Source organism: Dermacentor silvarum, chromosome 4 (assembly GCF_013339745.2).
Source record: "Dermacentor silvarum isolate Dsil-2018 chromosome 4, BIME_Dsil_1.4, whole genome shotgun sequence".
In the NCBI taxonomy this organism is placed as follows: Eukaryota; Metazoa; Arthropoda; class Arachnida; order Ixodida; family Ixodidae; genus Dermacentor; species Dermacentor silvarum.
Genome location: NC_051157.2, coordinates 21579499 through 21606179, shown reverse-complemented (window position 1 = coordinate 21606179; position 26681 = coordinate 21579499). Strand labels below are relative to the sequence as shown.

Genomic DNA, 26681 nt, shown 5'->3' with positions numbered 1-26681 from the left:
TCATTATTTACGACATCACGACAACACCGAGGTGGGCTGATCCCACATATGGCAACGAGTAGTCATCTCTCGATCTCGATGAAGTAGTACGCGCCTCGATTCAACCCCAGCGGCGACGCGAGTCCGCCTGGTGGCGTCGTCAAGCAGCCCGGCGCTCTCGGCCGACCGGCTGCCCACCGACCAGTTGTCAGATCGATGTTGGGCCCCATACGCGGCCGCTGCTCAGAGCTGGCGGCGGTGCCGGTGGCCGGCGGAAGCCCGAGCCGTTGCAGCCCCGATGCCTGTCGGCGGCACCACGTGCTGGGAAGAGACCTCACAGTGGGCACTGGAGGCGCGCTCCAAGGTCACGCTGCCTGCGGCCTCCGCGGCCGCCGCGGCAGCCAAGCGCAAGAACTCGCTGGCCAGCGTGCTACGCGACGCAGAAGTGGCTCTCAACCACAGGTGACATTTGCGTGACGCCTTGCGTGGCTGCATCATGCTCGTGGGTCGATGAGCGGCTGGAAAGCTCTTCAGTGCGCGTCGATGCACGCAACGGTGAAAGCGGCGTGACGCCATGCGCCCTGTTCGGAATACTATTAGGGAGCAGCGAAGCCCACCCGTGTTGCCGCTGTAAGAGCGCCCCGCCCATCGCAAATAGCGTGTTGATTTGGCGGCGACGTGCTCCGTTTAGTTGAAGTGACATCGTGCGTACCCCTTTCCTAAATGGACAACCAACTTGTTGCACAGGAGGGAAGCCACAGTCTAGCACGTTGGTATGTCTAAGGCGCGGTGATAGAGAATGGTGCTGCTGCTGATGGCGCTTTCTGTTGCTGTGTTGTCTATGTCGCTCCCTCGCTGTCATAGGCTGTCTACGGCTTGCCACGTAACAAAACCAGACCTACGCACCTTCCGCTTTACGTGTACACAACAAACGCAGTGGCTTCGTAAAGAAGTGAGCTCTTCCGAAAAGCAACTTCCGGTGGGGCCGATTGCCCGAACACGGGTGGTCCAATGGGATGAACCCGTTGTTTATGTCTGAAACTTGGTATACGCCGGTGCTTAGAGAGCCCTTTCTGTTGGTACGCCTAGAGTTAAATCAGCTGTCCAGGACCACATGTGGCGGTACTTATAGAGTCATTCTAGGAAGCGGGAACGACGTGATGCAGAACTAGTAACTGAAGATGTAAGAGCTGGTGACTGAGACATTGTGCCAGGCGCCACGCATAAGGTATTCGCAGTGCTTTTGTGGCAAGTCCGTGCCTTGCGACGTCACAACGGTGGCTGGCTAGTTGAACTTTTGCGCTAGACTTGTACGTGAAAATGTTTTTTTTTTTCATTCTTTCCATTACAATTCTACCCGCACCACCGAATCGCCTATCCTGAAGGAGTGTGCTGCATTGGGCTGGTTGGTTCATGACGAAGGGGGTAAAACCAGCACGAAGGGCAGGGCGAAATCAGGGACGACGTACAAAGCGCTGACGGACAAGCACTCTTTATTGCATGTTCAGTTGCAATATATTGAATCCCAATGTAGGTATAGTGAGGACACGTATAAGCGCGCCCTCTTTATCCCTACATAGCAAAATGCGCTACTTATCAAATGTACGATAAACTGCAGACAACAGTGGCATGTCACATATCCATTTTTTTTTAACTTTTCACACAAGGGCATTCCTATAGATTGCAATTGAAAATGCAATAAAGAGTGGTTGTCAGTCAGCGCTGTGTACGTCGTCTGTGCTTTCGTCCTGTCCTTCGCTCTGGTTTTACCCCATTTGCCCGACCTGGCAAGCAAGGCACCGCTTACGCTGGCAAGGCACCGCTCACGCCACAAAAGGGGGCGCTACAGTTTACAATAGTAAAAAGATCATAGTGTCATCAGGCCCTTACTGTCATGAGCTGAATTCGCGCTTTTGTTTTTGCATAAGGCTCAACATATGAGGTCTATTACGATTGACCCAGCAACGTATGATCGAGTAGTTTTCAGCGAATTAGTCGTACGCTGAGTGAAAACCAAGAAAAGCAATGTGGAATTGCTTTCTGCATTGAACTGTGCCGAACACAGAACCCTGATACGTTCAGAGGAAATGTGGACACTAAATTGACTGAAATTATTTAATGTCTTGCACACACAGACTTTGTTCCTTTACGCATTTTTTAATAATTACATCAGCAATAAATATGAAAAAGGAGGGCCCAAAGAAGTGAGCGGCCCGAGAACCTTCCGCCAAAAAAAACTAATTTTATGAGGTATGCAGTATATTGGCAAAGCAAATGCAGGTGAAATATAGTTGAGGTTAGGTACAAGGAAGGAAGGAAGGAAGGAAGGAAGGAAGGAAGGAAGGAAGGAAGGAAGGAAGGAAGGAAGGAAGGAAGGAAGGAAGGAAGGAAGGAAGGAAGGAAGGAAGGAAGGAAGGAAGGAAAGGGTGGAGAAGGAAAACACTAATACAAAGAGAAGAGCAGAAACGTTCGGCGTTTTATGTAACTATGGAACACAAGTGTACAGAATCATAAATGAAGTGCCGGAAAACAGGGGCGCTATAACGTGAAATGATTCCAATCTGTTCTGATTCCAAACTCCTGACGTCAAATTTACGTAACCACCGACGCAAGCATCGGGCGGTTACCCGCAGCATTGTCTGAACAACCCAATCAAACGCTCTCCTCGTTTATAGGAGGTCACCTTTGTTCGCTTTCAAAACCAATAACATTGTCTACACTCAGCGGTTTTTCTTATCTAATTGGCTGAGAAAAGGCGAGGAGCACGCTCTAGTGGAGAGGGTTTCGATGGGGCCGAGACAGCACAGTGAAAATAGATAACCGCATGCAGAGGGTGGTGCCGGCTTCTCTGATTAGTCCGCTTCGCCTTACTTAGCTTGCGGTGGCTGGCGAAAATTGCGGCGGCGTGCAACGGAAGGATAAGAATGCCGCTAAAACGGATCCTCAGCAAGGAAGAGTTGGCAGAGCGATGTCGTATGCATGCCGAAAGGATTCGATAACGTTTTACTGCCACAGAAAAAGGTTTATCATGCGCAAATAAATACATGCTCACCGGTAGGTGCGAGTAGCGAGGGCCTGAGCGATCGGCGGGAAGCCATCTTCTATTCCTTTCGGAACGGGGCAGTCTGTGGCTATTCAGAAAGATTTTCAGTTTTGTTCGGTGTACTAATGCATTTTCTTTCGCGTACACGTCACTTTGACGTGGTAAGTTTTCGCGGTTTTGTGAGGTCGCGTGACAGACAGGTAACGGTGGGCGTAGCCAGAAAACATTGGACCATTTGCAGAAGGCTAATGGTGAAAAGGCGTCGAATCAGGAATGATTATTTTTCTTTTGTGCGGTTTAATCATGCATAATCAGTGTGCACACGTTATATCAGATGGGGAGCTATCGCGGTTTTCGTGACGTCGCGTGACGAACAGGCGAAGTTGGGAGTGGCCCGAAAATGTTTTGACCAATCGTGGAGGCTGATTGCAGAAATTGGAATCAAAACAGTTTGGAATCATTTCACGTTATAGCGCCCCAGATCCCAATTTCCCAAACGAATAAAGAAACGAGAATACGTTTGTTCAGAAAATATCTATCCTAGAGCAATGTATTGTGGGTGGTAATATTTTGACCATAAAGAACAATAAAAAAGTTGCATTTTATTTTTATTTTTTTAGATGTAGAAACATGCGAAGGTAGGCTACGTCAGAGCCGACTATCCCAGAATACCAAATTCGTTACTCGAGCAACAGTAAAAATAGAAAAGGAAGAAGAAAATATCAGAAGGCACTATACACACACGACGCCCACAAAGAATGTATCTACGGGCAATAGCACCAAAAGCTCGGTCCAGTAACTATAGGATGGTCACCCATAACACTGGAATGGAGGAGAAGACACAAGTCTCTTCATATGCTCATAACGACACCGCGACCGCGAGATCAGCTCGTTAAAAAAAGAAGCACGACGTAGAAGACAAAACAGTAATTTCACTTATCAGTAGTCCAAAAAATTAGTCCACTAAAAAATCGCGATGGCCACTCACATCATGCAAATACTTATCAGGGCATGACTATGAACCAAGCACTTTGCTCACTGTGACAGGACCTCTGTCCAATGTGTTCCAGTGGTAATGCAGACGATCCCGCCGTTGTTCGTATTGAAGACAGTGTAGCGCCGGTGCTTTCACAGTGACTACAATGTGAGGACGTTCTTCTTTTGATGCGACACGAGAACTGAGGCGTGTAGGCTACGTCTAAAAATAGACGATGGAGGAGCGTGTCTCGAACGCGCGGTCAATCTTCTAGCATGGCGTAAATCGCAGGAATGGATCGCGCCAACACACGTAACAGTGCGGAGAAGAAAAAAAAAATACGTCTGCTACCCATGATTTCCTTGGTTGGCGAACGACTCCAGCACTAGGTTTATGCTCTAGCAATTTTAGTACGAAACTCTACGGCTACAGAGTTTACAAGTTTAGGTGTCGGTCGCACGAATTCGCAACGTGACACCTTCTATTGGACGCTGAAGCATTGCGGCACGCACTCTCGCAGCGCCAAAGAGGTGGACTACGTGCTGGTGTACGAGTGCGACGATGTGAGTCGGAGCTACCAGGAGGCCGAGTGGGAGCTGCACCGGCACTACCGCGAGCTCTACGAGAACGCCATGCGCAGCGAGGGGCTGCAGATGGACCAGGAGCACATCGGCGAGTACGTCTTCCTCAAGGTGCACTGCCCCGTGCAGAGGCTCTGTCAGGAGGCCGAGAACGTGCGCCTGGACCTGCCACTAGACGGCGTGAGTGATGCACTATACTCCCTGCATTAATCGTTATCACGCCTACCTGAGTTGTGAAGACATCGGTAATTAAAGAAGAAAGTTGGGCTAGTTAGTGCTGATGCAGATGCTGTGACATAGTTACTAGCGCGAACAAGACTAACGGAAAAACGGTCTAACGGTCCTTTCCCAACTTTTTTTTTTTCGTTATTCTTGTTCGCGCTTGTAACTATGTCGCAGCAAGACAGCAGTAACCTGACTGGCGTAAGAGGAAGGCGATAAGACGGTCAGAAGGCGAAAAGGATAAAAAGAATGTAACTACGCAACGCACAAGTTTGGGCTTGTCGATGATCCCTGATCGAGTGTAGCACACGACAGAACATTGTTAGGTGAAGTAAGCACACGGAGAAGCGCTATGAAAAATAATTGTACGAGCACACACTACACACTAAGCAACGTGTATCAACCATTGCGCAGTGTTCTTGTATTTTCTCCATGCAGTAACTCTAATTACGGCATGTCACGAAGCCGAAGTGTCCACAAAAAAGCACGAGAACGCCTTTAAGACCACCCTATGCCAATTTAGTGCAGGTTCAGGACCTGAGAACACACTTGTACAACAAGCAGTCATGCAGAATATCCGGCGTGATGGAGAGCACTTTATTTTCCAAGTGCATTCACAAACACAGCCATATATTATACAGTGTGTTTCAGCGAACACTTTCAAAATTTATTTAAGGTTACCCGTGGAAGATAGCCCTATTCTAGTTAATGAGCTGCTCTACTCGAAGAGGTGGACATTACTTGCACAAAAAATTGAAATGCATAATTGACTAATTAACAAAAATTTACTAATTAACTTTTCAACTAATTACCTGATGGCCCATATTGAAATTTACAAATTGTAGCCGTGGAGTTCGCAAGGCGGATCCACTTAGATTAATTCGCAGGATGACACCAGTTTCGAGATATTAATTCCCGAACTTTGCGGAGAAATGCATTGGCGTTCCAGTTAATTTTGTGCTTCAATGGAAAAAGCGATGTTTTTTTAAGAACCTAACTGGAACGTCCAATGCATTTCTCCGCAAAGTTCGGGAATCAATATCTCGAAACTGGTGTCATCACGAGAATTCGTTGCAAGTGGATCCGCCTTGCAAACTCCACCGCTACAATTTGTAAGTTGCAATATGGGCCATCAGGTAATCAGGCCATCATATTGCAATTTACAAATTGTAGCGGTGGAGTTTGCAAGGCGGATCCACTTGCAACGAATTCTCGCGATGACAGCAGTTTCGAGATATTATTTCCCGAACTTTGCGGAGAAATGCATTGGCGTTCCAGTTAGGTTCTTAACAAAACATCGCTTTTTCCATTGAAGCACAAAATTAACTGGAACGCCAATGCATTTCTCCGCAAAGTTCTGGAATTCATATCTCGAAACTGCACAAGTTAAAAACTTAATTAGTGAATTTCTGTTAATTATTTGATTATGCATTTCAATTTCTTGTGCAAGTATTGTCCGCCTCTTCGAGTAGACCAGCTGATGAACTAGAATTGTGCTATCTGCCACAGGCAACCTTTACGAATTTTTGAAAGTGTTCGCTGAAACACCCTGTATGTGCAGTTGCCTCACCAGAGTCACTGGCGATTCTCAGTGACGTAAGCACGCGGTGAACAGAAAATTCCTCACGGGCGCGTAAGTACGCAGCTGTGTGGTAATGTGCGAACGATAGGGACCGGTAGCCACGCAGTAGGAACGCTTTCTTGGACGTGGTCAATTGTAGGTCAATAGTAGGTTAATGCCCCATTTACAAAAAATCCCCAAAAAGTTTTGCAGTGGTACTTCATTATTGTTGCGTAATATTCACGGCGTGACATTTAAATTGCACATGAATTGAAAATGACTCCCTAATTTATTCTCCAACTCTCTAGCACTCCAAGATACTGTGCCTTCTAGCCTTTGCGGCAACTAGTTCCAAGAAGATAGAGGGTGAAACGCAACGCCAAGGTTTCATGGCGCAGCTATCTGCAGGGCTTGTTACGTCAGATGGGTATGAATAATGTGAATAGAAAGAAAATATGCTTAAGACAAAAGCAAAACCACACGAAGACCAAAAATGAAGGGGAAAAAAAGGTTATGCAATTCCCGCGCACTGCGGCAATCGATTTCGAGCGAAGCATTCTTCACTGACTATAATTTATGCAAATTTGATGGTGCTCGACTGATTATACGCGAGCACCTACAGCGCTCAAACCCAGATGAACGTGTCGCCGAGAAATCGTACCCTGCACTATTCTTGGCAGGGCTTTAATTCCCCACCGCATGTCTCCATTGCTTAAGTTACGCAACATATAGCTTTCCCCGACATGGATGTGCGCCAGACAGTACATCGAAACGCTTGCGCACTTGCTGTTGGAATGCCCAACTTACCGCAGTTATCGCTGTATGCTGCTGAGCCAGATCCAGCTACTTAATCTTGCTCGAACTGCGCTTAATGATTTATTGGCGCCGGAACGTCGTGCTTCAACTCGATATGAGGCTCACAAAGCTGTGCTGGAATTCTTGTCAACCGTGGGGCTAGACTCTCATCTGTAATGCTCGTACCCTGCATGCGATTGCGTGATGTGTTGCGACGCTTCTCTCTCTCTTTTTTTTTCCTTTCTTTATCTCTTCCATCTTCTATTTCCTTTCTTTTTCTCTCCTCGTCAAGCGGATGGGCATAGTGTCCCTTCAAGGCAATTTCTAGCCCACTTCTCTATCTTTCTTTATGGTGTTTACTTATGTTTACACGTATATAATAATAACTAATAAGCATTTCGATATAGCTTCTATCTATCGTCATTTATAATTGAGCAAAGTGTTACCAGATGGTGCTACTCGTCCTTCACAGAAGGTCCCTAGGTTGACGATGTATGGGGACGAGATAGTGGTACTGGCGGACCATGCAAGAGATTTACAGAGGCTGGCGAATATAAGTGGCAACGCAGCGACTAATCTTTTATAGCACAGAGATCGGGAATTGTGATCTTTAACGAAGAGATGAGTAATAACGTGTTATCAATTCAACAGGAAGTCATACCCATTGTCAAGCAATATAAATACCTGGGTGTACACATAAACGAACGAAATGCCTACTCAAGCGTCCACCAAGATCATCGAAAAATAAAAGGGAAGCGGAATGCAGCAAGAATGAAACATAGATCACTTTGGGGCTACAATAAATACGAGGTGGTGAGAGGAATTTGTAAAAATGTAATGAAGCCAGCGCTAACATTCCCAAGTGCAATTCTGTGCTATAAATAAAAAAATCTTGTCGAGGTTGGAGATTAACCAGACTGTATTTACGTGCATTGACTGGCTTTGGAAGCCCCGGTAAGAACACAAATGAGGCAGTGCAAGGCGACATGCGTTGGGCCTTCTTTGAAGTCAGAGAAGCGCAAAGAAGGATTAGTTTTGAACAAAGACTAAGGAACATCATCATCATCAGCCCATTTTTGTATCCACTGCAGGACGAAGGCCTCTCCCTGCGATCTCCAATTACCCCTGTCTTGCACTAGCTGCTTCCAACATGCGCCTGTAAATTTCCTAATTTCATCACCCCACGTAGTTTTCTGCTGTCCTCGACTGCGCTTCCCTGGCACCGATTCTGTAACTCTAATGGTCCACCGATTATCTACCCTATGTATTACATGGCCTGCCCAGCTCCATTTTTTTTTCTCTTAATGTCAACTAGACTATTTGCTATCCCCGTTTGCTCTCTGATCCACACCAATCTCTTCCCGTCTCTTATCGTTACGCCTAAAATGTTTCGTTCCATCGCTCTTTGCACGCTCCTTAACTTGTTCTCGATCTTCTTTGTTAACCTCCAAGTTCACCTCCATCTAAGGAACATATATGAAAATAAACGGCCTCCTAAAGTGCACAAATTTCTGTACCTCAAAAGCATGGACACGGAAAGGAGAAACAAGTCAAGAAAGTTGGCAACCAAGTACGGGACAATTGAAACTGTAAACAGGAGTCATAAAAGAAAGTGAGAGAAACGTAGACGGTAAATTGGATGGAAAGGATGCAAAAAAAAAATAATAAAGACGACGGAGATTTACAAAAACGGCAAGATAGAAATCGGGAGAGAAGATCTATATAATAAAGCAAAGGGGAGTGCCTTGCTATTTTAGGCCTGAGCTGGCTCCTTGAGGACAAAAACATACCGCAGCAAATATAGAAAATATGCGCTACAGGATGAGGCATGTGTTTGTTGAAAAGAAAAATAGCCCGGAAACGACTCGGCACATCTTTATGGAATGCCCAGCGAGATCCGTATAGAGTGTCCCCCTTCCAGATCGCTTGCGATTCAAAGAAAATAGGAGGATTAACTGGACAGCTGCCGCGATAAGTAAAAGACGATTAGAGTATTGGTGGGGGAAAAAAAAGCAGGCAAGATAGAAGCGTAGTCATTGTAAGTGTAGGTAATGGTACAATATAGGGATAGGGGGGTTTAAATACGAAAGTTAAGATTGAGATCAAATAGGCAAAATGCTAGATAGCGATAGATGTACGATAGTAAAACCTGATTAAAATAAGCAGTCTTGGTGACTACTTGTCCCCGCTCCGTTTCAGAAGGGATGCCAATCATTATCATCATTATTATGAGAGCAATGGTGTGTGTGACGTGATAGTGCGTGTGTCGACAACGGCAAGGCGACGGCACCACTACGACGATGGCATGGTGATTGATTTATTGACCTCCGGCGAAGAAACACTACAACTCGTTCCGTTTCGACATCAGCCGATCCCGCGGGCGGTGCAATGCCACGAGGGAAGTAGTGAGGTAACGTTGTTATTATGGGATAATAACACCTTTCCCTAAATCGGGCGCCGCGATCAATGTTCAATGACCGAGCTAAGGAAAAAGTTGAAGTCTGCGTTCTTTCGTGACTTTTAGTTCTGTGGGAAACCAAAGAAGGCCTGTGGGATGGCTGACAGCTCTTTGTTGCCGCTATACTTAAAGAAATCTTACTTCATCATTTCCATTGGAAACATGGAAATGATCGCCACTTACTCCAAAGCGACGATCTTTCTGCTCGTGACTCACAAGACTAAGCACGTATTTGCCCAAACGAAAGACATGGCTAATTTTCGCGATATAATTTATGGCGGGATCTCACACTCATGAGCCAGAAACTTCTCAGACAATGAGATGATTTGCAATAATAAAGGCACAAGCCCTTCTAGCGTGGATGTCACCCAGTCTTGTCGTCAGCATCGATGGAGTTTGACTTTCTTAACCCCTCCAACCACTCATAATTATTCCTTCATAGTATTGATAACGCGCATAGTACTCATGCATACATAGCAAGGAGTCGGCTGAAGCAAGACAGGGGTGCCTGGAGATCGCTGAAAGAGGCTTTTGTACTTGAGCGGGCATAAATATGCCAATTCAGGATCATTTTCTATTCTCGTCGTAACTCGTAGCTCGTCGTCCTTGTCGAGCTGTTTTTTAGCATGGAATCCATTCTACTATCAGTGCTGACGTTTGGATGAGTTCACACTAGCCAACCAGCCCAAGCCAACACCTTACTCGTAGCGTGCCGTCTCGTTTAGTAGTACTTCTTGCATTCCACTCGTTACTATGTTCATCCAGAAACGAACACATATAAAAGAAAGCTGCCTTACGCAGCGGTTTCCTCGATCGCGAAGCCTCACATGCGGTTCGCGAGAGACAGATATAAAGACGAGAAGTACAAAGCCAGTAGCAACGTCAAGAGTATCTGACAACCCTTTCTGCATTCTTGTGACGCATATGTTGATGACTATAATTGAAGTGTTATTGGCTTACATGTTCATGGCTCCTATTAATATTCACAGATGGAAAAGAGCCAGTCGGCAGATGTAGCGGAAGACTTGACGTGTTCTGTATTGATGTCCTTGGTGAAAAGTTGCGAAAGGGGTGCCGCACATCGAACGTATACAAGACATGATAACTCGGCTGAGCTTTGCTTTGGCGACGTCAACATTTTATGCAGCGAGTTCACGATGGAAGCACGGCTCCGTTGCTAAGTCAGCCCCGAGATTTTGATCGCAAGGTTTAAACGAGAGGCGAAATTCAGTATCGACTGCTTCGTCCGTGTTCCACGAACTCACTGTGCGGAATCTAGGTTGACGTCGAAAGTGTTCGACCCAAATTGTGTATACTGGGGAGCGTGCGCGTGGTTTGCCTGTTTGTGTCGTCCACGTCCACTCGTCCGGCATGTACAGTTGAGCGATCGTCACACGTCGCAATGTTATGCTTTTGCTTTCCTTCAAAATTTGGTCAAAATTATTCCGGGGCCCTCCACTACAGCGTGCCTCATAACCAGAAATGGTTTTGGCACGTAAAACCTCAGAAAGAAGAATCATGTGAAATTTGCGCAGTCTTAAAGTTCGGTCTGGTTGGCTCTGCGACCAGTGGTTAAACTGACTTTTTTTGTCCGTGTCCTGGACCCTTCAAGCAGCAAACAATGGTGTCTCGGCAGCACTGTTGGCAGAGTCACGATTTTAATTTTGCAAAAGTCGTATTGACAAGTCACTAGCACATTTCATAGGCATGTGCCATAATCACTTATGTCCGCCTTCAGCGCACTAACTGATGCCGTTCACAGTACGGTTATATCTGGTTTTTCATTTATTTAACAATACTGTGAGCTTTTTACACAGACCCATACAGGAAGTGGGTTGTAAAGAAATGCACATGAGCGGGCAACATGATCGCGTCAATCCAAAATAACAGACACAACGTGGAAAACATAGCTCAACTGAGCTGCGTATAAATCAGCAGGAAAATATGCAGTATAAGAAAATAAGGGGGGCACAGGAATGATCAGTCCTCACTATGTAAACATTCACAACAGATGTTCGAACAGTTGTAAATTATCTTCAGCTGTGGTCGGCAATTCCTGATTAATTCGCTAGGACGCGATACTATTTTCTACAAAAGAAAAGAAACGAATAGTTCCACAGATCTAGCGGACCTATTCAAGGATTACGAATCAGCCTATTACGCCATCTGGCTGCGTACCAATAGACTTGTCTTCACGTTGTGACCCAGTCAAACAGTTCAGTAAAATCACTGCAGTCAGACAGATTCGCGGACCTTCCCTCCGTTCCCCCTTCTTTTTTATATTCTTAACCGCTTGCACCACAAAATGAGGTAAAAAGAAAAGAAAAAGAGGGAGAAAAGACACAAAAACCTTCCGACGTATGATCACAGCTATCTGACCATGCCACCAGAGACATAAAAGGGGTTGCCATTCAGTCTGTTCTTTGCAAAAGGCAATGTTCGCTGCCTCGCGTTTCTCTTTGTGTGTGCGTTGCAAAGCGAATGCGTTGGACACGAAAAGGAATTACTACCGCCTGCTCCTGCTTGTCTTTTTGCCTGTCGTCTTGCAGTAGTGCAGTCACGATCACACACGACAAATCGAGATATCGATCCGGCAGATGCGAAAGACTGCGAAACACTGCTAGAGGACAGCCTCGTCCCGCTCTTTGTGTCGACAAAAAAGGAGGGCAAAAAGACGGCAAAGCACGTGGCCACCTTCATATTTAGTGCCAACCGGTCGCGACGTTCTTCGACTTTCCGCGGGTGGCCCGCGGTATTTGCGAAGCATTATGCGAAAGCGACAAAAGATGCAAAAGACGTGGAGCCAGAAAACAAGAAAACAGTTTAGGCACGTGCCGTTTCAATCGATCTGTTTGAGACGACACGCCGCGTCAGCTTCGGAGCCATCTCGAAAAGTTCCCCCAGAAAAGCGGCTTCCCCGCAGCGCTTCGTCCATTCGTACACGCTGCACCTGCAGCCCGTGGTCTATATCGAACGCCCCTCCTCTCTACGCAAGCGGCACCTACACACGCGCTCGCGGTGGCATTTGCGTATACGCTGAATGGTGGTCCCCAGCCCGTGCGCTGCGCGCTCGATGCTATCGTCGAAAGGAAGAATACGTGTCTCTGCAGAGGACAGCTACCTATGCTAAAATCTGCGCCATTACAGTAATGGCGAGATTGCAGTGACGAGCAAGCTTTGTGCAGCTCACGGGGATTCCGATGAAGGACGCTGATGGTCGTCGTCGTCGTCGCTATGTTTGTTTACCTTGAAGCGACAGGAAAACGTGACATGTGCAAATATATGAAAGCAGCGACGGCTGAATGCCATAGCGACAGGAGCAAATGTCAATCGGAAGTGCGCTGGACAACACGATACCAGCTGTTTCTTGCCACAAAATGTGTAAATGCACTTGTGACTGTGCATCCTCGGTACCTTTCGGACGAAAAAAAAAAATCTTGTTCTGAAGGAGTACACAAAAGTGGGTGAAACGTGAAATAAGGGCGGTTCCACGCCGAACGTTAACGACGCGCGGAAATAATAATGGTTGGTGTTCGATGTCCCCTGGCGAAGAGGAGAAAGAGCTGGACCATTTGGTAGGCTGGTTCGCGGTTAAAACTAACAGCGCGACGCAGCGAAGACGAAGGCTAGCGATACAACAAAAGCGCTGACTATGAAACGATTGACTAAATATTTGTACCGGAACAGGGCTTAATGTATAAATCTCAATGCACATCTTGCTGCACAGGCTAATCAGCGCTTGTTTCGTATCGCTTGCTTTTGTCGTTATCGTTGTCGCCACGCTCTTAGTTTTTACCATGTCCCAGAACACTTTCGAATATTGTGGGTGCCATAATAGAGCACTGCGCATTATTAATGCATTAGCATTACGAGTTTCAGAGTAGAAAAAAAAGTGTATGAATGTGAAGTGTGCATATAGATACACACACACACACACACACACACACACACACACACACACACACACACACACACACACATATATATATATATATATATATATATATATATATATATATATATATATATATATATATATATATGTCGAGAACCGAGGGGTCGCAGCGGAGCGCCAGAACAAGAGGACCAGCTCAGCAGGCTTTCAGAACGGACTAGCGCGTGCCGTGCTTGCGCCGCTGGCACGCGCCGCCCAACTTTATTTTTCTCGTCAGTCGCAGCCGGCCCCAAGGCGCCGGCCGAGAACGCTGACCTTAGCGTTCGCGCTTAGCAGCGTCGGTGGGCGCTACAGGGCCCCCCGCCTAGACGGAGCGGCGAAATGTACTCGTCGACGAGGCAGAGATGGGGCTGTCTTGGTGTCGAGCATATCGACGGGTGCGCCAGCGACATCCGCGGGGAGCTCTTTGGGAGGCGTTTCGACGTAGGCTGGTTTGAGGCGGTCCAGCGAAACGACTTCTTTGCGGCCATTCAATAGGATGGTGGCGGACTTCTGCGTCTTGTGGAGGACACGGTATGGTCCGTCGTAGGAGGGTGTAAGAGGCGCCTTGGTAGCGTCTCGTCGGAGGAAGACGTGGGACGAGGACTCAAGGTCCGGGTGCACAAAGATGCTGTGGTCCGATGACCGAGGTGGTACGGGGCGCAGGTGCTGAATGCTGAATGTAGGCGTTGGAGGTACTGTAGCGGCTGGGGCGAGGGGGCCGAAGAAACGAACAAGTCTCCAGGAAGCCGCAGGGGTGCACCGTAGACGAGTTCGGCCGCTGAACAGCCAAGGTCGCGACGAAGGACGGCACGTAGGCCGAGAAGCACCATAGGAAGGTGGTCTACCCAGTGTTCTCGATCCAGGCGCGCAGTGAGTGCAGCCTTGAGCTGGCGATGGAGCCGCTCAACCATGCCGTTGGCACAGGGATGATACGCAGTGGTACGGCAGTGCTTAGTGCCAAGCAGGCGGTTGAGTGAAGTGAAAAGTGTGCAGTCAAATTGCCGGCCGCGATCAGTTGTCACGATGCTGGGGCAGCCGAAGCGGGAAACCCATGCTGAAACGAAGGCTTTGGCGACCGTTTCCGCAGTGATGTCCGGAATGGGCACGGCTTCGGGCCAACGGGTGAAGCGGTCGATCATTGTCAGAATGTAGCGACAGTCGTGAGAGTGAGGAAGTGGTCCCACCAAATCAAGATGGACGTGGTCAAAACCGCAGCCAGGGGGCAAGAACGACTGCGTGGGAGTCTTCGTGTGGCGGGTCACTTTGGCGGTCTGGCATGCGAGGCACGAGCGGGCCCACTGGCGAACATCGGTGTTGATGCTTGGCCAGACATACCGCTGTGTAACGAGGCGCTGCGTGGCTCGGACGCTGGGATGGCAGATGTCATGAAGTGATTGGAACACCGCACGACGGAAGGCAGTCGGAATGAAGGGGCGAGGTGTAGCCGCTGACATGTCGCACCAGAGGGAGCCAGGCACAAAGGGGTGAGGAACGAGTTGTAGACGGAGGGAACGGGGATGGTCACGCAGCGCTTGCAGCTCGGGGTCTTCCATCTGCGCACGAGCTAGACCCTCCCAATCCACAGTCGATGTAGAAGTGCCGAGGGAGGTGATGCGTGAAAGTGCGTCAGCTGCCTCGTTGTCGGTGCCTCTGATGTGCCGGATATCCGTGGTGAACTCCGATATATAGGCCAGTTGACGAACTTCACGTGCGACGTACTTGGAAGAGTTTGTACGGAAGACATACACCAGAGGCTTATGATCGGTTAGAATATAAAATGGCTGGCCCTCCAAGAAGTGCCGAAAGTGCTGGATGGTGGAGTAGATGGCGAGCAGCTCGCGGCCAAAAACGCTGTAGCGAGTCTCGGCAGGTTGGAGCTTCCGAGAGAAGAAACCCAGTGGGCGCCACTCGGAGTTGATTTTCTGCTGGAGAACAGCGCCGATGGCCACACTGGAAGCATCCACCATGATGCGGGTTGGCACGTTAGTTCCCGGGTGTACGAGAAGTACCGCATCGGCAACGGCTTGTTTAGCAGCCCTGAAAGCAGCGTCAGCTTCGGGAGACCAGGAAATCGCAGATGAGGAGCCCTTGGTCGTGCAAAGAAGGTTAGTCAGTGGGTGTAGAAGCTCAGCGCAGTGCGGAATGAAACGTCGGGAGAAATTCACTAGGCCGAGGAACTCACGCAGCTGGCGTAGGGTAGTGGGTGCTGGGAAGTCTTTCACGGCCTGGACGTGAGAGGGCAACAGACGAATTCCCAGCTCCGAGATGTGGTGGCCCAGAAACTCGAGCTCGGAAGATCCAAATACGCATTTCTGGGGGTTGACAACCAGGCCAAATTGTTGAAGGCGTTGAAAGAGTTCCCGGAGGTGACGCTCATGATCTTGTGGATTGGGACTCGCGACGAGGATGTCGTCGATGTAGGCAAATACAGCCGGGAGGCCGCGCGTTACCTCGGCAATGAATCGTTGGAACGTTTGAGCTGCGTTGCGTAAAAAAATTAAATTAAATTATGGGGTTTTACGTGCCAAAACCAGTACTGATTATGAGGCACGCCGTAGTGGGGGTACCCAAAGGGCATGCGCACATACTCAAACAGGCCGAAGGGTGTAGTAATGGCTGTCGGGGAAGTAATGGCTGTCGGCGACTGGTCGGGGAAGAGGGACGGCGGCTGGGACATGAGGTAGAGCCGCGCTGGTCATGGGAGGACGTCCGAAGGGCGTCGATGGAAACGGCGAGCTGGTCGATCCGAGACTCTAAGCGGGCTATGAGTGAGGACTGTGGCGTTGAAGAGAGGGCGGCGACTGACGGAGAAGTCGCGTCGTGGACTCGATCAGCGAGCTGGGCGAGGCGGTCGAGGGTCAAGTCCTCTGTAGCAGCCAAGACAAGGCGGGTGGACTGTGGTAAGCGCTGCAAGAAGAGCTCCCTAAACAGCGCACCGTTCGGGTCGACCTTGCTTGTGCCCAGGAGCTGTCGCATGCTGTTGAGCAGCTGGGAAGGGCGGCGATCTCCAAGGTCCTCGGATGTGAGCAGGTGCTGGAGGCGCGCGCTCTCGGACGCCGTGATGCGTTCTAAAATACTCTGCTTCAGTTGCTGGTACGGGGAATCACTCAAAGGTGCAGCGATAACGTCTGCCACTTCTTGAGCTACCTCAGGAGACAGGTTGCAAAGTAAGTGGCGAAACCGCAAAATCTCCGAGGTGATGTGTTGCAGATCGAAGATGGCTTCGATCTGGGCGAACCAAACCTGCGGGTTCTTGCGGCAGAACGTGGGCAGGTGGAGCTGTAGAGCTGCGACGTCCCGTGGGCGCGAGGTAGCGTCAGGCGGGAGGTTGCCTGAGGGCGGGAGGTTGCTGGGGTCGGTCATCTCTTAGGCCGGAGTCACCACTGTCGAGAACCGAGGGGCCGCAGCGGAGCGCCAGAACAAGAGGACCAGCTCAGCAGGCTTTCAGAACGGACTAGCGCGTGCCGTGCTTGCGCCGCTGGCACGCGCCGCCCAACTTTATTTTTCTCGTCAGTCGCAGCCGGCCCCAAGGCGCCGGCCGAGAACGCTGACCTTAGCGTTCGCGCTTAGCAGCGTCGGTGGACGCTACACACACACACACACACATATATATATATATATATATATATATATATATATATATATATATATATATATATTCCGTATTCGATACCGAGAGAGAGAGACAAAACTTTATTTTGATGAGGCACGGAGGAGCGTCCATCTCCGTGGTGGGTGGAGCCTTCAGTCCAGGGCCCCAGCGGCGGTGGCAGCACTTTCGGCTCTGGCGATAAGCTTTCGCTGATCCTCCAGTGCCGAGCTGGTCAGCACCATCTCCCACTGCTCGTGCGTTGCGTTTCGATTTGGGGAGTTATTGGGGATATTTTGGCATGCCCATGTGGTGTGGTAGAGGGTAGCTCGCTCTGTACAGAAAGGACAAAGGGGCTGATAAAGGGTGGGGTACATCGCGTAAAGGAGCGTGAGGTGAGGATAGGTGTTGGTCTGGAGTTGCCTCCAGGTCGTGGCTTCAGCTCTGGTGAGGGATGGGTGGGGTGGCGGCATCGTTCTTCTCGAAAGGCGGTAGTGCTCCAGTATATCGTAGTAAGTTTGTAGTGTGTCTGGACATGGGTCTTCTGGCGTCTCTTGCAGTGCCCGGTTGCAGTGACCTCGGGCTATCGAGATTTGGTACTCAGAAGCAAAACGTCAAAGCCCCTGCGCCTCCCCAGCCGCGCGCAGACGTAAACTGCCACGTACCCAAAGTCCCTTGTCTCATTCGCTCTAAGCAGTTGAGAAATAGAAAGTGGAACACGCGCTAATAGCGAGATGCCCTCCTCGTGGAGTAATGAACGTGAGGCTTCGAAATAAGAAGAGGTAATACACCACAATTTTCTTCGCAGCTTGACTACGTGGTCGTTGAATCAGTCTTAGTGCCCTAAATGGCATTCACTTCAGAATCTGACCAATTCTTATTCTTTTTTTTTCTCTTTCACATACCGTGAGATTCTGGGCATCTGGATAACAGCTTGCTTTCCACCTTAACCACCACGAAGCATAGAAAATTCGAGATGCCAGCAATGGCAACCAAGAGTAAAACGCATCGACGTGTGCGGCCTATCAGTGAGCCGACAACCAACGCCGCAAGAACATTAACGCCGCAGAGACAGAATTGAAACGGCGAGGTCACGTTCGCGCCTTACGCAAAAGTAGACCTTAAGTATCCCTCCCCCCCTTACAGTCGAAACTTCCAGGACACTGCTTACGCGAGCGGGTCTCGAAACGGAGAGATTTGCGTCTAGACGACCGCAAGATATTGCGGTCATGTTTTCAAAAGCGAGCTTACTGAACTGTGACTATCTACTTTGGAGGCGCCCTGTATCATAACAAAAAATGAAAGCAATATCCTTAAATTGCGCATGTACACTTAAACCTTTCACATCGTGTGGTACGTTCGTTCATCACAAATCGTTCTTTCCTACACATAATTTAATAGGGGCAGTTCCGTGGATTCTCATACTTCGCAAGCACTTGCACATAAACTTTGGTAGCGAAACATAGCACCGCGGCATGCGTAATGTGGGGCTGCGCGAACAGAATCGATTTCCTCACCTAAACCATGGTTTGTCGCGTATTAGATTACTATTCGCGAAAGACAGCGTTGCAGCGCTTGTTTCCAGCTCACGGTCGATGGAGCCGTAATGACTGCAACCCATACAGGAAGATATCCTTAATGGTTGTTTTAGTAGCGGGTTCCGAAAGTCTGGGTTATGATAGAAGGCGTGTAAAAGGCACAGTCTTGAGATGACGCGGCATGAGGCGAGAAACGAGAGCTATAAGTTAAATAGTGTGGTACTGGTAGCATCAGCATAGTTCGATGTTATTAAACGTGCTGCACGTTTATGGATTGCTTCCAAAGTTAGTAGTGAGGTAAGACTGTGATGGATGACACGTACTTTAATTTTGGTCGAATGAACGTCATGTAGGCAAGTTCTTTTTAACTTCCAGAGAAGCACTCTTCAGGTTGCGTTTTAGGTAGCCGAGAGCGCATGATGCATTTGAGCAAATGGATTCTATGCGGGATGTTCATGATAGAGATGGTACCATGTGCAAGCCAACTTATTTGTAGAATTCTGCGCCGTTACTGGGAACTGGGTTTATGTAGTAAGTGTTTAGGCTAATTGAGGTTTGCGGGAGAAGGTCATTGATTTGCATTTGGTAAAGTTTAGGGGTATGAACCATCGAGAGCACCATGCTATAGAGTCCAGGTCTCGCTAAAGTGTGATGACATTGTCGTGGCTGCGAATGGTGGTGTAAATGACACAGTCATCCGCAAATATTCTAAGGTTAGCTTTTATTTTATTCGGTAAGCCATTGATGTATACCAGGAATAAGAGAGGGGACAGGCTGGCTCCCCATGGGACACCGGATGTAACAGCTCGGTGAAAGCTGACGGTGAAAGGCTGAGGGGAATGGCGTACGGCCTGTAAAGAAATGTTGTAGCCAAGACACCAGAATTTAGGGGATACCGAGACACGACAGTTTTTTGAGGAGGTGGTTATTGAGATCACGGTCAAATGATTTAGCGATGTCAAGAAATTATCTACTTGAAAGTGGTTGTCCATGTATGTGCGTGAATTCGGCTAACTGGGTCTCGCAGGAAAGAAATTTTCTATAATCGGTGTTGACGACGGAAACAGAAGTTCGTAGTTTCCAGACGAGTCATCAGGTTTGATTCAATGACATCTTCAATTATTTTTGAGGGAATGCTTGTAAGTGATATCGGGCTGTAATTACTTGCTAATGCGCGGTTGCTTGCTTTGAAGATTAGCACTATCTGGGCTTTCTTCCAGTCATCAGGAACAGTAGGAGATTATAACTATTGCTCAAAGGTTGTGTCTCTATAATTTCTTGTTTTGCTTTATTTAGGCTGTAAAAAGAATGTGCATTTAGAGTGTTTCTGTCGTTTACATTGAAACGTAAAATATTCAAATAAAAGGACTTCACGAAAGGTAGTGCGCATGCAAGAATCGCGTTAACACTACCGGCGAAAATCCCCTGGAAAGCGTGCTTTACCATTAAGTAATAGTGACATGAGGTAAAGACAACGGTCTGCTCAAGACATTTGTTAAACGCAGATCAACAAAGTACAATTATCGAGCTACTCAAGCCAGAGTAGTTAAATATTTGTCCTTGAAAGATATTTTTATGTGGCATATTTTCAAACAGATATCACAAGATAAATATTCATATGCTGAATTTCCCACGTAAAAGACCCGCATCGCCTATAACTCATTTTTAGTGGTCAGAGCTAACAAGGTGACGTGTGGTCAGGTTGAAAGCCCTTTTCTGGTCACAGCATTGTATTTGCTTGTGGACACATGAATACACCTTACGCACGCGGAACATGAAGAGCTGAGAAACGTGAGGACTGAAGTATTATACACGATTAAACATGAGAGCTAAATTCTTCACAAAGACTAGCGAACAGAAACGAAGAGAAAAGTAGAAGAAAAGTCAGAGTTCCCTTTTTTTCCGGCATCCTTTACCTTCAGGTCTGGTGATTAACTGCGAGATATCACTTGTAATAGGAACATATGTAGTCGGCTCTATTGGCAGTGATCTGCGATACAAGTGAGAAATATGCTCCCTGAAATGAACGTTAAGAAGGGGCACAGAGGGGGCATGGTTTTGTTTCTCCCAATCATGTGAAGTCAACAGACAATGATGCCAAGGAAAGTATATGGTAAATTACTTGGTGTTTTAATTGAAATGTAAAAATGTTATGATAAAGGGAAATGAAAGTGGACGAATAGACAACTTGCCGTAGGTGGAATTTGAACCCACATCTTCGCATTACGCGTGCGATGCACCAATTGATCCACGCATGCATACGGTTGTTCTCACGTCCAAATACTTTTGTAATCGATGTACGTGTGCACAATCTTACTCTGGTAGTGTTAGCCAGCGCCACTCATTGCCATGGCGGCGGATGTGGCACATCCTTCATTGTCTTCATATGGTGGTCCTCAAGTGTACGGGAATATATCCTCAAGTGCACGGGCAGCCACGTTGTGTAAATAATAGGAAATGCGGACACACACGCTGTGCGCCAACCACACCGTACGAAGTTATCGATGATTGATTGGTGAATCCATCAATTCTTAGCGTCCTAAAGCAACACAAGGTCTCAGAAGCCATAAAACTGGCATAGTGAAGGACTCCGAAATAATTTTAACAACCTGAATGTTCTTAACGAGCCGCCGAATCTAAGTAAATGCGCGCTTCTACATTCTGTAGAAATCAAAAAGCGGTTGCCGCGAAGATATGGGTTATTAAGAAAGCCACGCTTAACCAGGCTTTCTGACCCATGTACGCTTCCTTCACTTTTCTAACCGACGCTAACGTCATTTGAGCATTAAGTGGAACAAAAATTTCTCTTCAGGCCAGTTTTATACTCATGCCAGATATGCTTGACTGTAATGTCACACACCGGTTACATAATGTGGCATTCGACCTGTGCGCTATTATGGCGTACGTGCTTTTCGCTTGTCAGTGCTAACGTTCTTGGTATAGCCCCGTAATAGACCAGGGGCCGAATTCACAAAAAAATTTTCGTTTGTAAGGGCTATCTGCAATCGGTCGGCCATATTAGCTAATGATGTCCGACACCATGATAAATTGACTTTTGCGCTTACGAGCAATTCTAGCGCAAGTAATGTTTGTGAATATACAGGCCGAAACTGGTCTCATACAAATCTATCTAGTTAGATGGCTAAGCAGAGAGGAGAAACGTTTTCTATGCTCTTTCACTTACATACTCACTGATCATTTGTATATTTCTTTATTTCTTTCAGGAATTGGTCTGTTGTTTTATTTATTTTTTATTATTTTTGTGTGTGTGTGCATGTGACTAGGGTACCCCCTTAATGGTTACCCCCTTTCCGTACCTATATAAAAGAGAAGGAAAACAAGAACTCACTTTCGGTTTTCAACGCAGCTTCTCATCGAAGACAACGAAGACGACGAAGAACAGCAATGGATACACGAGAAAGTAGCGGCAATGTTCGACATGGGTGTAAATTGTAAGTTGATGCAACATTTATTTTCGCCTCACCGTTAAACACTTAAGACCAACAAAAACAATCACTTTGTCATACCTAGTCTATGGAGTCATCTACGTCGTAGAAGGAAATAACAGCGCGTGAAGACGAGAAAGAAGAAAAAGGACAAAACGCATGTCTTGGTCAATCTCACATAGTGGGCATGAGCCACCAACGTAGGGCAAACAAACAGACGGATAAACGCAATTGCTGACTAGCAACTCAAAGGCTTGATTGTGCTCGAGTGCTTTTATCGTGTATACCGCACACCAGGAAGGCACTTAATGCATCAGTGCACATTCGATCGCTCTGCTTGGTAGGATTATGTGAACTGTTGGCGCTGCATTCACGTAATTGGTAGAATCAGTTTTTCTGACAGATAATTATGTCCTAGTCTCTGATGATGATGATGATGATGATGATGATGATGATGATGATGATGATGATGATGATCTTATCATCTTTTCCTAGTCTCTTGTCTTTATCTGCCTTTCTTCTTCCGTTTTTAAGGGATTTCCTTCACATTTGTTGGAATGGAGCAATAAAGCCCTTGAGTTGTTATTCAGCGCTTGCGTTTTGTCTTTCCCCAACTGCTACTGTCCTCGCCCGCTGTTACTTTCTTAAAAGATGTGAAACCAGGCCAATTCGTATCATGTACGTCGTCCTAACAAGTAAACAAGTGTATTTCATAATATTCCTTCCCAGCGCCTATTTACGGATGGCTTTATTCAGAAAGAATATCGAATGTGCTGAACTCCTTTAGAGCATTTCTAAATATTTCTGACCTGTTTCAGGCTGTGTTAAAAGTTAAAACGCAGCAAGAGTGCAACTAGTCGGTTCCGAGCTAAGTGCTCGCGATATCGGCAGTGTTACGAAGCGATGTTTCTCTCTAAGTTGTGCTTCAGCACACGAGATTGCCTTGCAGCGTTTGGTTTCTTATGAAATAAAGTATGATAATACTGTTACGCACACCAAATTGAATCTGCTGCAAGAATAATTCTCCATGCCAGTCACTTCGCCGGTAAATCAGGGTGAAAATCGGGAGCACCAGCCAGCGATGACAGTTAGCTCGAAGGTTCCCCTGAAAAATGACGCCTTACATTGTTCTACGTCTGTAGCGTACGCTTAGGGCTCGGATTTGAGCCCGGCATTTCCTTCACCAGTGCGCGCGTCTCAGTACATGAAAGCATAACAAGTAAACTTGCTGAGGCTGTTGGTGTTTTCTAAAGCGTATCATTTAGCTGAGGCTGTGTTCTATCGTTCTTTTTCCGTCACGGAATCTATAAAAGTGAATTGGAAATTTTCGCGCCTTATAGGAGCAGCTTTACTAAACGCAGAATTAAGTTAGGCATTGTTCTGCTCCAGTTCTACATGTTCCTTCATAAATATAGACTATCGAAGCTGTTTTATAGCTTCGTGTACAGTTCTATTTTATTCGCTGCCGCGGCTGTTGCTGCAGAGTAAGACTTGGGTTTTTCGTTTTCTTTTCGTATCGCAGCACGGACACTCAGCGCCCCATTCCAATGCCGGTGCAAAGATTGGTTTTTCGGTGGAAAAGATCAATCAACATACTTCCGGTCATCCGTGCGGTGCCTTTTGGTAAGCGACAAAAAAAAAAAAAAAAAAAAAAAAAAACGTTCGCTAACGCTGCTGCCAGCTTTTATACGAATGCACAAATATTTTTGCGAGGAGTACCTGTGCCTTCACAAGTCACAGCGTGAAAGGGAAGCCTTATATTAAAAAACGCTTAACCTTGCACTCGGCCGCGCAACGCTTGAAACAGCGAAGCTGGGTGATCGTAGCCCAGCATTTTCCGGAAGTGCGAGCGAACGTTTCATCTTATTACTCATGATCATGATCATTTCTTTTCGCGTCTCGGACTTACGGCCGTCACTGCGCGTTGCATAGCGCAGCTTGCAACACCACACCGCGTTGCAATGCCGACAACGCGTTCCAGCGGACCCGCTCCGTGAATGCGTCTCTCTCTCTCTCTCTCTCTCTCTCTCGCTCACGTTTTATTTATCTCTCTCTCGAACATAGCGCGCAAAACCTCTCCTTCACTTCGCAGAGCACGAGCGTGCGAACGCGCCAGCTGTGGACGAAGACGACGACGACGTTCAAACGCAATCATATGGTTCACATAAATGCATGTTCTGCAAGCGTGGCCGTATAATGGTTACGACGCTCGCCTTGGGATCGTAGGTACGCGGGTTCGAATCCCGCTTCGGCAAGAAAGCTTATTTTCTTTTATTTCTTCATAGTTTCTTGGTACGAACCACAACTTACGGCTGGCTTTAACAGCGAAGCTTAAACAGCTTCGCTGTTAAAATACAGCATTTCTACTGATGGTGTCACCTATACATGTGTAACCTATACCCTGTGTAACCTCGGTCAAAACAGCTCGGCGTGCTTTTCTAACCGTATACAACGACTCGTGGAGAAACGGATTAGTTCCTCCTTCGTGGAAGCCCAGCCACCTCGTTCATCTGCTCAAATCAGGACTCGCCTGGAGCATAACGAGATGTACCCTGATGCTACGACTGGCTTTCGGCGTGGGCAGTCCTCTATAGAAAACGTGATTGACCTTGTCTTGTCTGTACAGCAACAGAAAAGCCTGCGGCGATGTTCTTGGACCTGAAAGGCAGATACGACAATGTATCGCATGAATCTATTCTGGATGCCTTGGGGAACATTAGAATGGGGGGCCGTGTCTACCAATGGATTTACAGTTATTTGAAGGCGCAACCTTCTTTGTAGAAACGGAAGATGGTACAACAACGCACCATTGTACTTGTCGCGGTGCGCCTCAAAGTGGAGTCCTGAGCCCCACTCGCTTTAACCTTGCGCTCATCGGCCTTGTTCATGTACTCACGCTGTCCGTGCATCTGTCGATATACGCAGACGACATCTGGGCATCAGGGGTGATGCGTCTACACGTACGTTCCAGGCTTCAGAGAGCGGCTACACTGACGTCAAACTACCTTCAAGGACGGGTACTAGAGCTGTCATCTGAGAAGTGCTCGCAGGTTGCCTTCACACGCAAGGCGAAGGGCCCATACGTCATTAAAATCAATGGACATGTTATTAGTTATATGAAGACCCACTGCTATCTGGGATTAATAATAGATCGCGACCTGTCCTGGAGCCCTGATATTGCCTACATGAAAAAGGAACTCACCATGACCACCCACGTGCTAATATTTCTTGCGTGAACATCGTGGGGGGCATCTGTACGAGCGATGCATTAACTTTATACCGTACTTTTTCTAGGGTTCATGCGCTACATCTTACCTGTGCTGCGCAGGACCCGAAGAACAAACGTACACGTCATCCAGTCGATTCAAGCTCAAGCATTGAGAATATGCCTTGGCCTTCCGAGATGTACATCTTCAGCAGCGACTGTCGTCATCGCGCGTGATCACCCAATCACAACATGTATTCGCGTCGATGCCTTACGAATGCACATCAGGCATTTCGCCCTGATTCCATCACACCACCTTGCCTCACTTCCTGCTTCCAGGCCACACCCTGCGTTCAGCGATATTATTCCATAGCATCGTGCAGTGCTTCCCTCGAACATCACGCCTGCAGCAAGACCACAATTACCGTCGTGGTGCCTACATCCCCTCGAAGCCTTCTTAACCATACCTGAAATCCAAAAGAAAACACAGTCGTCATATTTAGCCCTACAATGAACCACGCTACTGCTCCTGTATGAGAAACACTGCAGACGCCTTCACATTTACACGGATGGTTCAGTTTCTTCTGCAAGCTCAGCAGGAGCAGTGGTTGTTCCCGCGAAGACTGTCATCATAAAATTCAAGACATCGAATTTTACAACATCGAAGGCTGCAGAACTCGCCGCCCTCCGTGCTGCTCTAGAGTTCTTAATTGAAGAACCCTCTCAGGCATGGTCAATCTTCTCTGACTCCAAGGCCGCTCTCCAGTGCATTATGTCGCCATTTCGTCATGGACCGAATGAACAATTAGTCGCTGACATACGATTTCTTCATCACCACGCAATAAAGAAAAAACACAACATAGCGTATCAGTGGATACCGGGCCATTGCGGTATCTACGAAAACGACCATGCAGATGAGGCCACCTAGTCTGTTCGTGATGGTATCCACTGTGCAGCTGTACCGTTATGCAGAACAGACGCAGCTATAGGGCTTCGTTCGCTCTCACGTGAACTTACACTTGCACAGTGGAACTCGGCGGAATTTACCAACGCTCGTCTCTACAGCTTCGATCCGAATCTACAGCTCCGTCTTCCCTCAGGAATATCTAGAGCTGGGGAGACGCTTCTGTGCCACTTGTGGCTTGGCGTGGCCTTGAAGTTGAAGTTTATTTGCATCACGAATGCTTACTCATTTCGGATCTGCATGGCCAACAGCCATGTCGATAACTGTAGCTGTGAGGAAACAAACGCCCACCTTCTATGTGAGTGTACCCGCTTCAGTGCGCCCAGGAAAGAACTTTCAAGGCTGGTCTGAAAACTGGCTAACCTTCCTGTCTTTCCATCTATTCCT

General features: G+C 47.6%; 1 protein-coding gene across 1 annotated transcript in view; it reads left to right on the top strand.

Moving 5' to 3' along the window:
- The first annotated feature begins 277 nt into the window (after nt 1–277).
- The window catches only part of LOC119448352 (anoctamin-7), a 72830-nt gene continuing 46426 nt past the window's right edge, over nt 278–26681 (top strand). Inside the window, 4 exon segments of the mRNA XM_049665153.1 lie at nt 278–441; nt 4519–4759; nt 22047–22131; nt 23648–23748. Coding sequence (XP_049521110.1) covers nt 278–441; nt 4519–4759; nt 22047–22131; nt 23648–23748 — 591 coding nt within the window.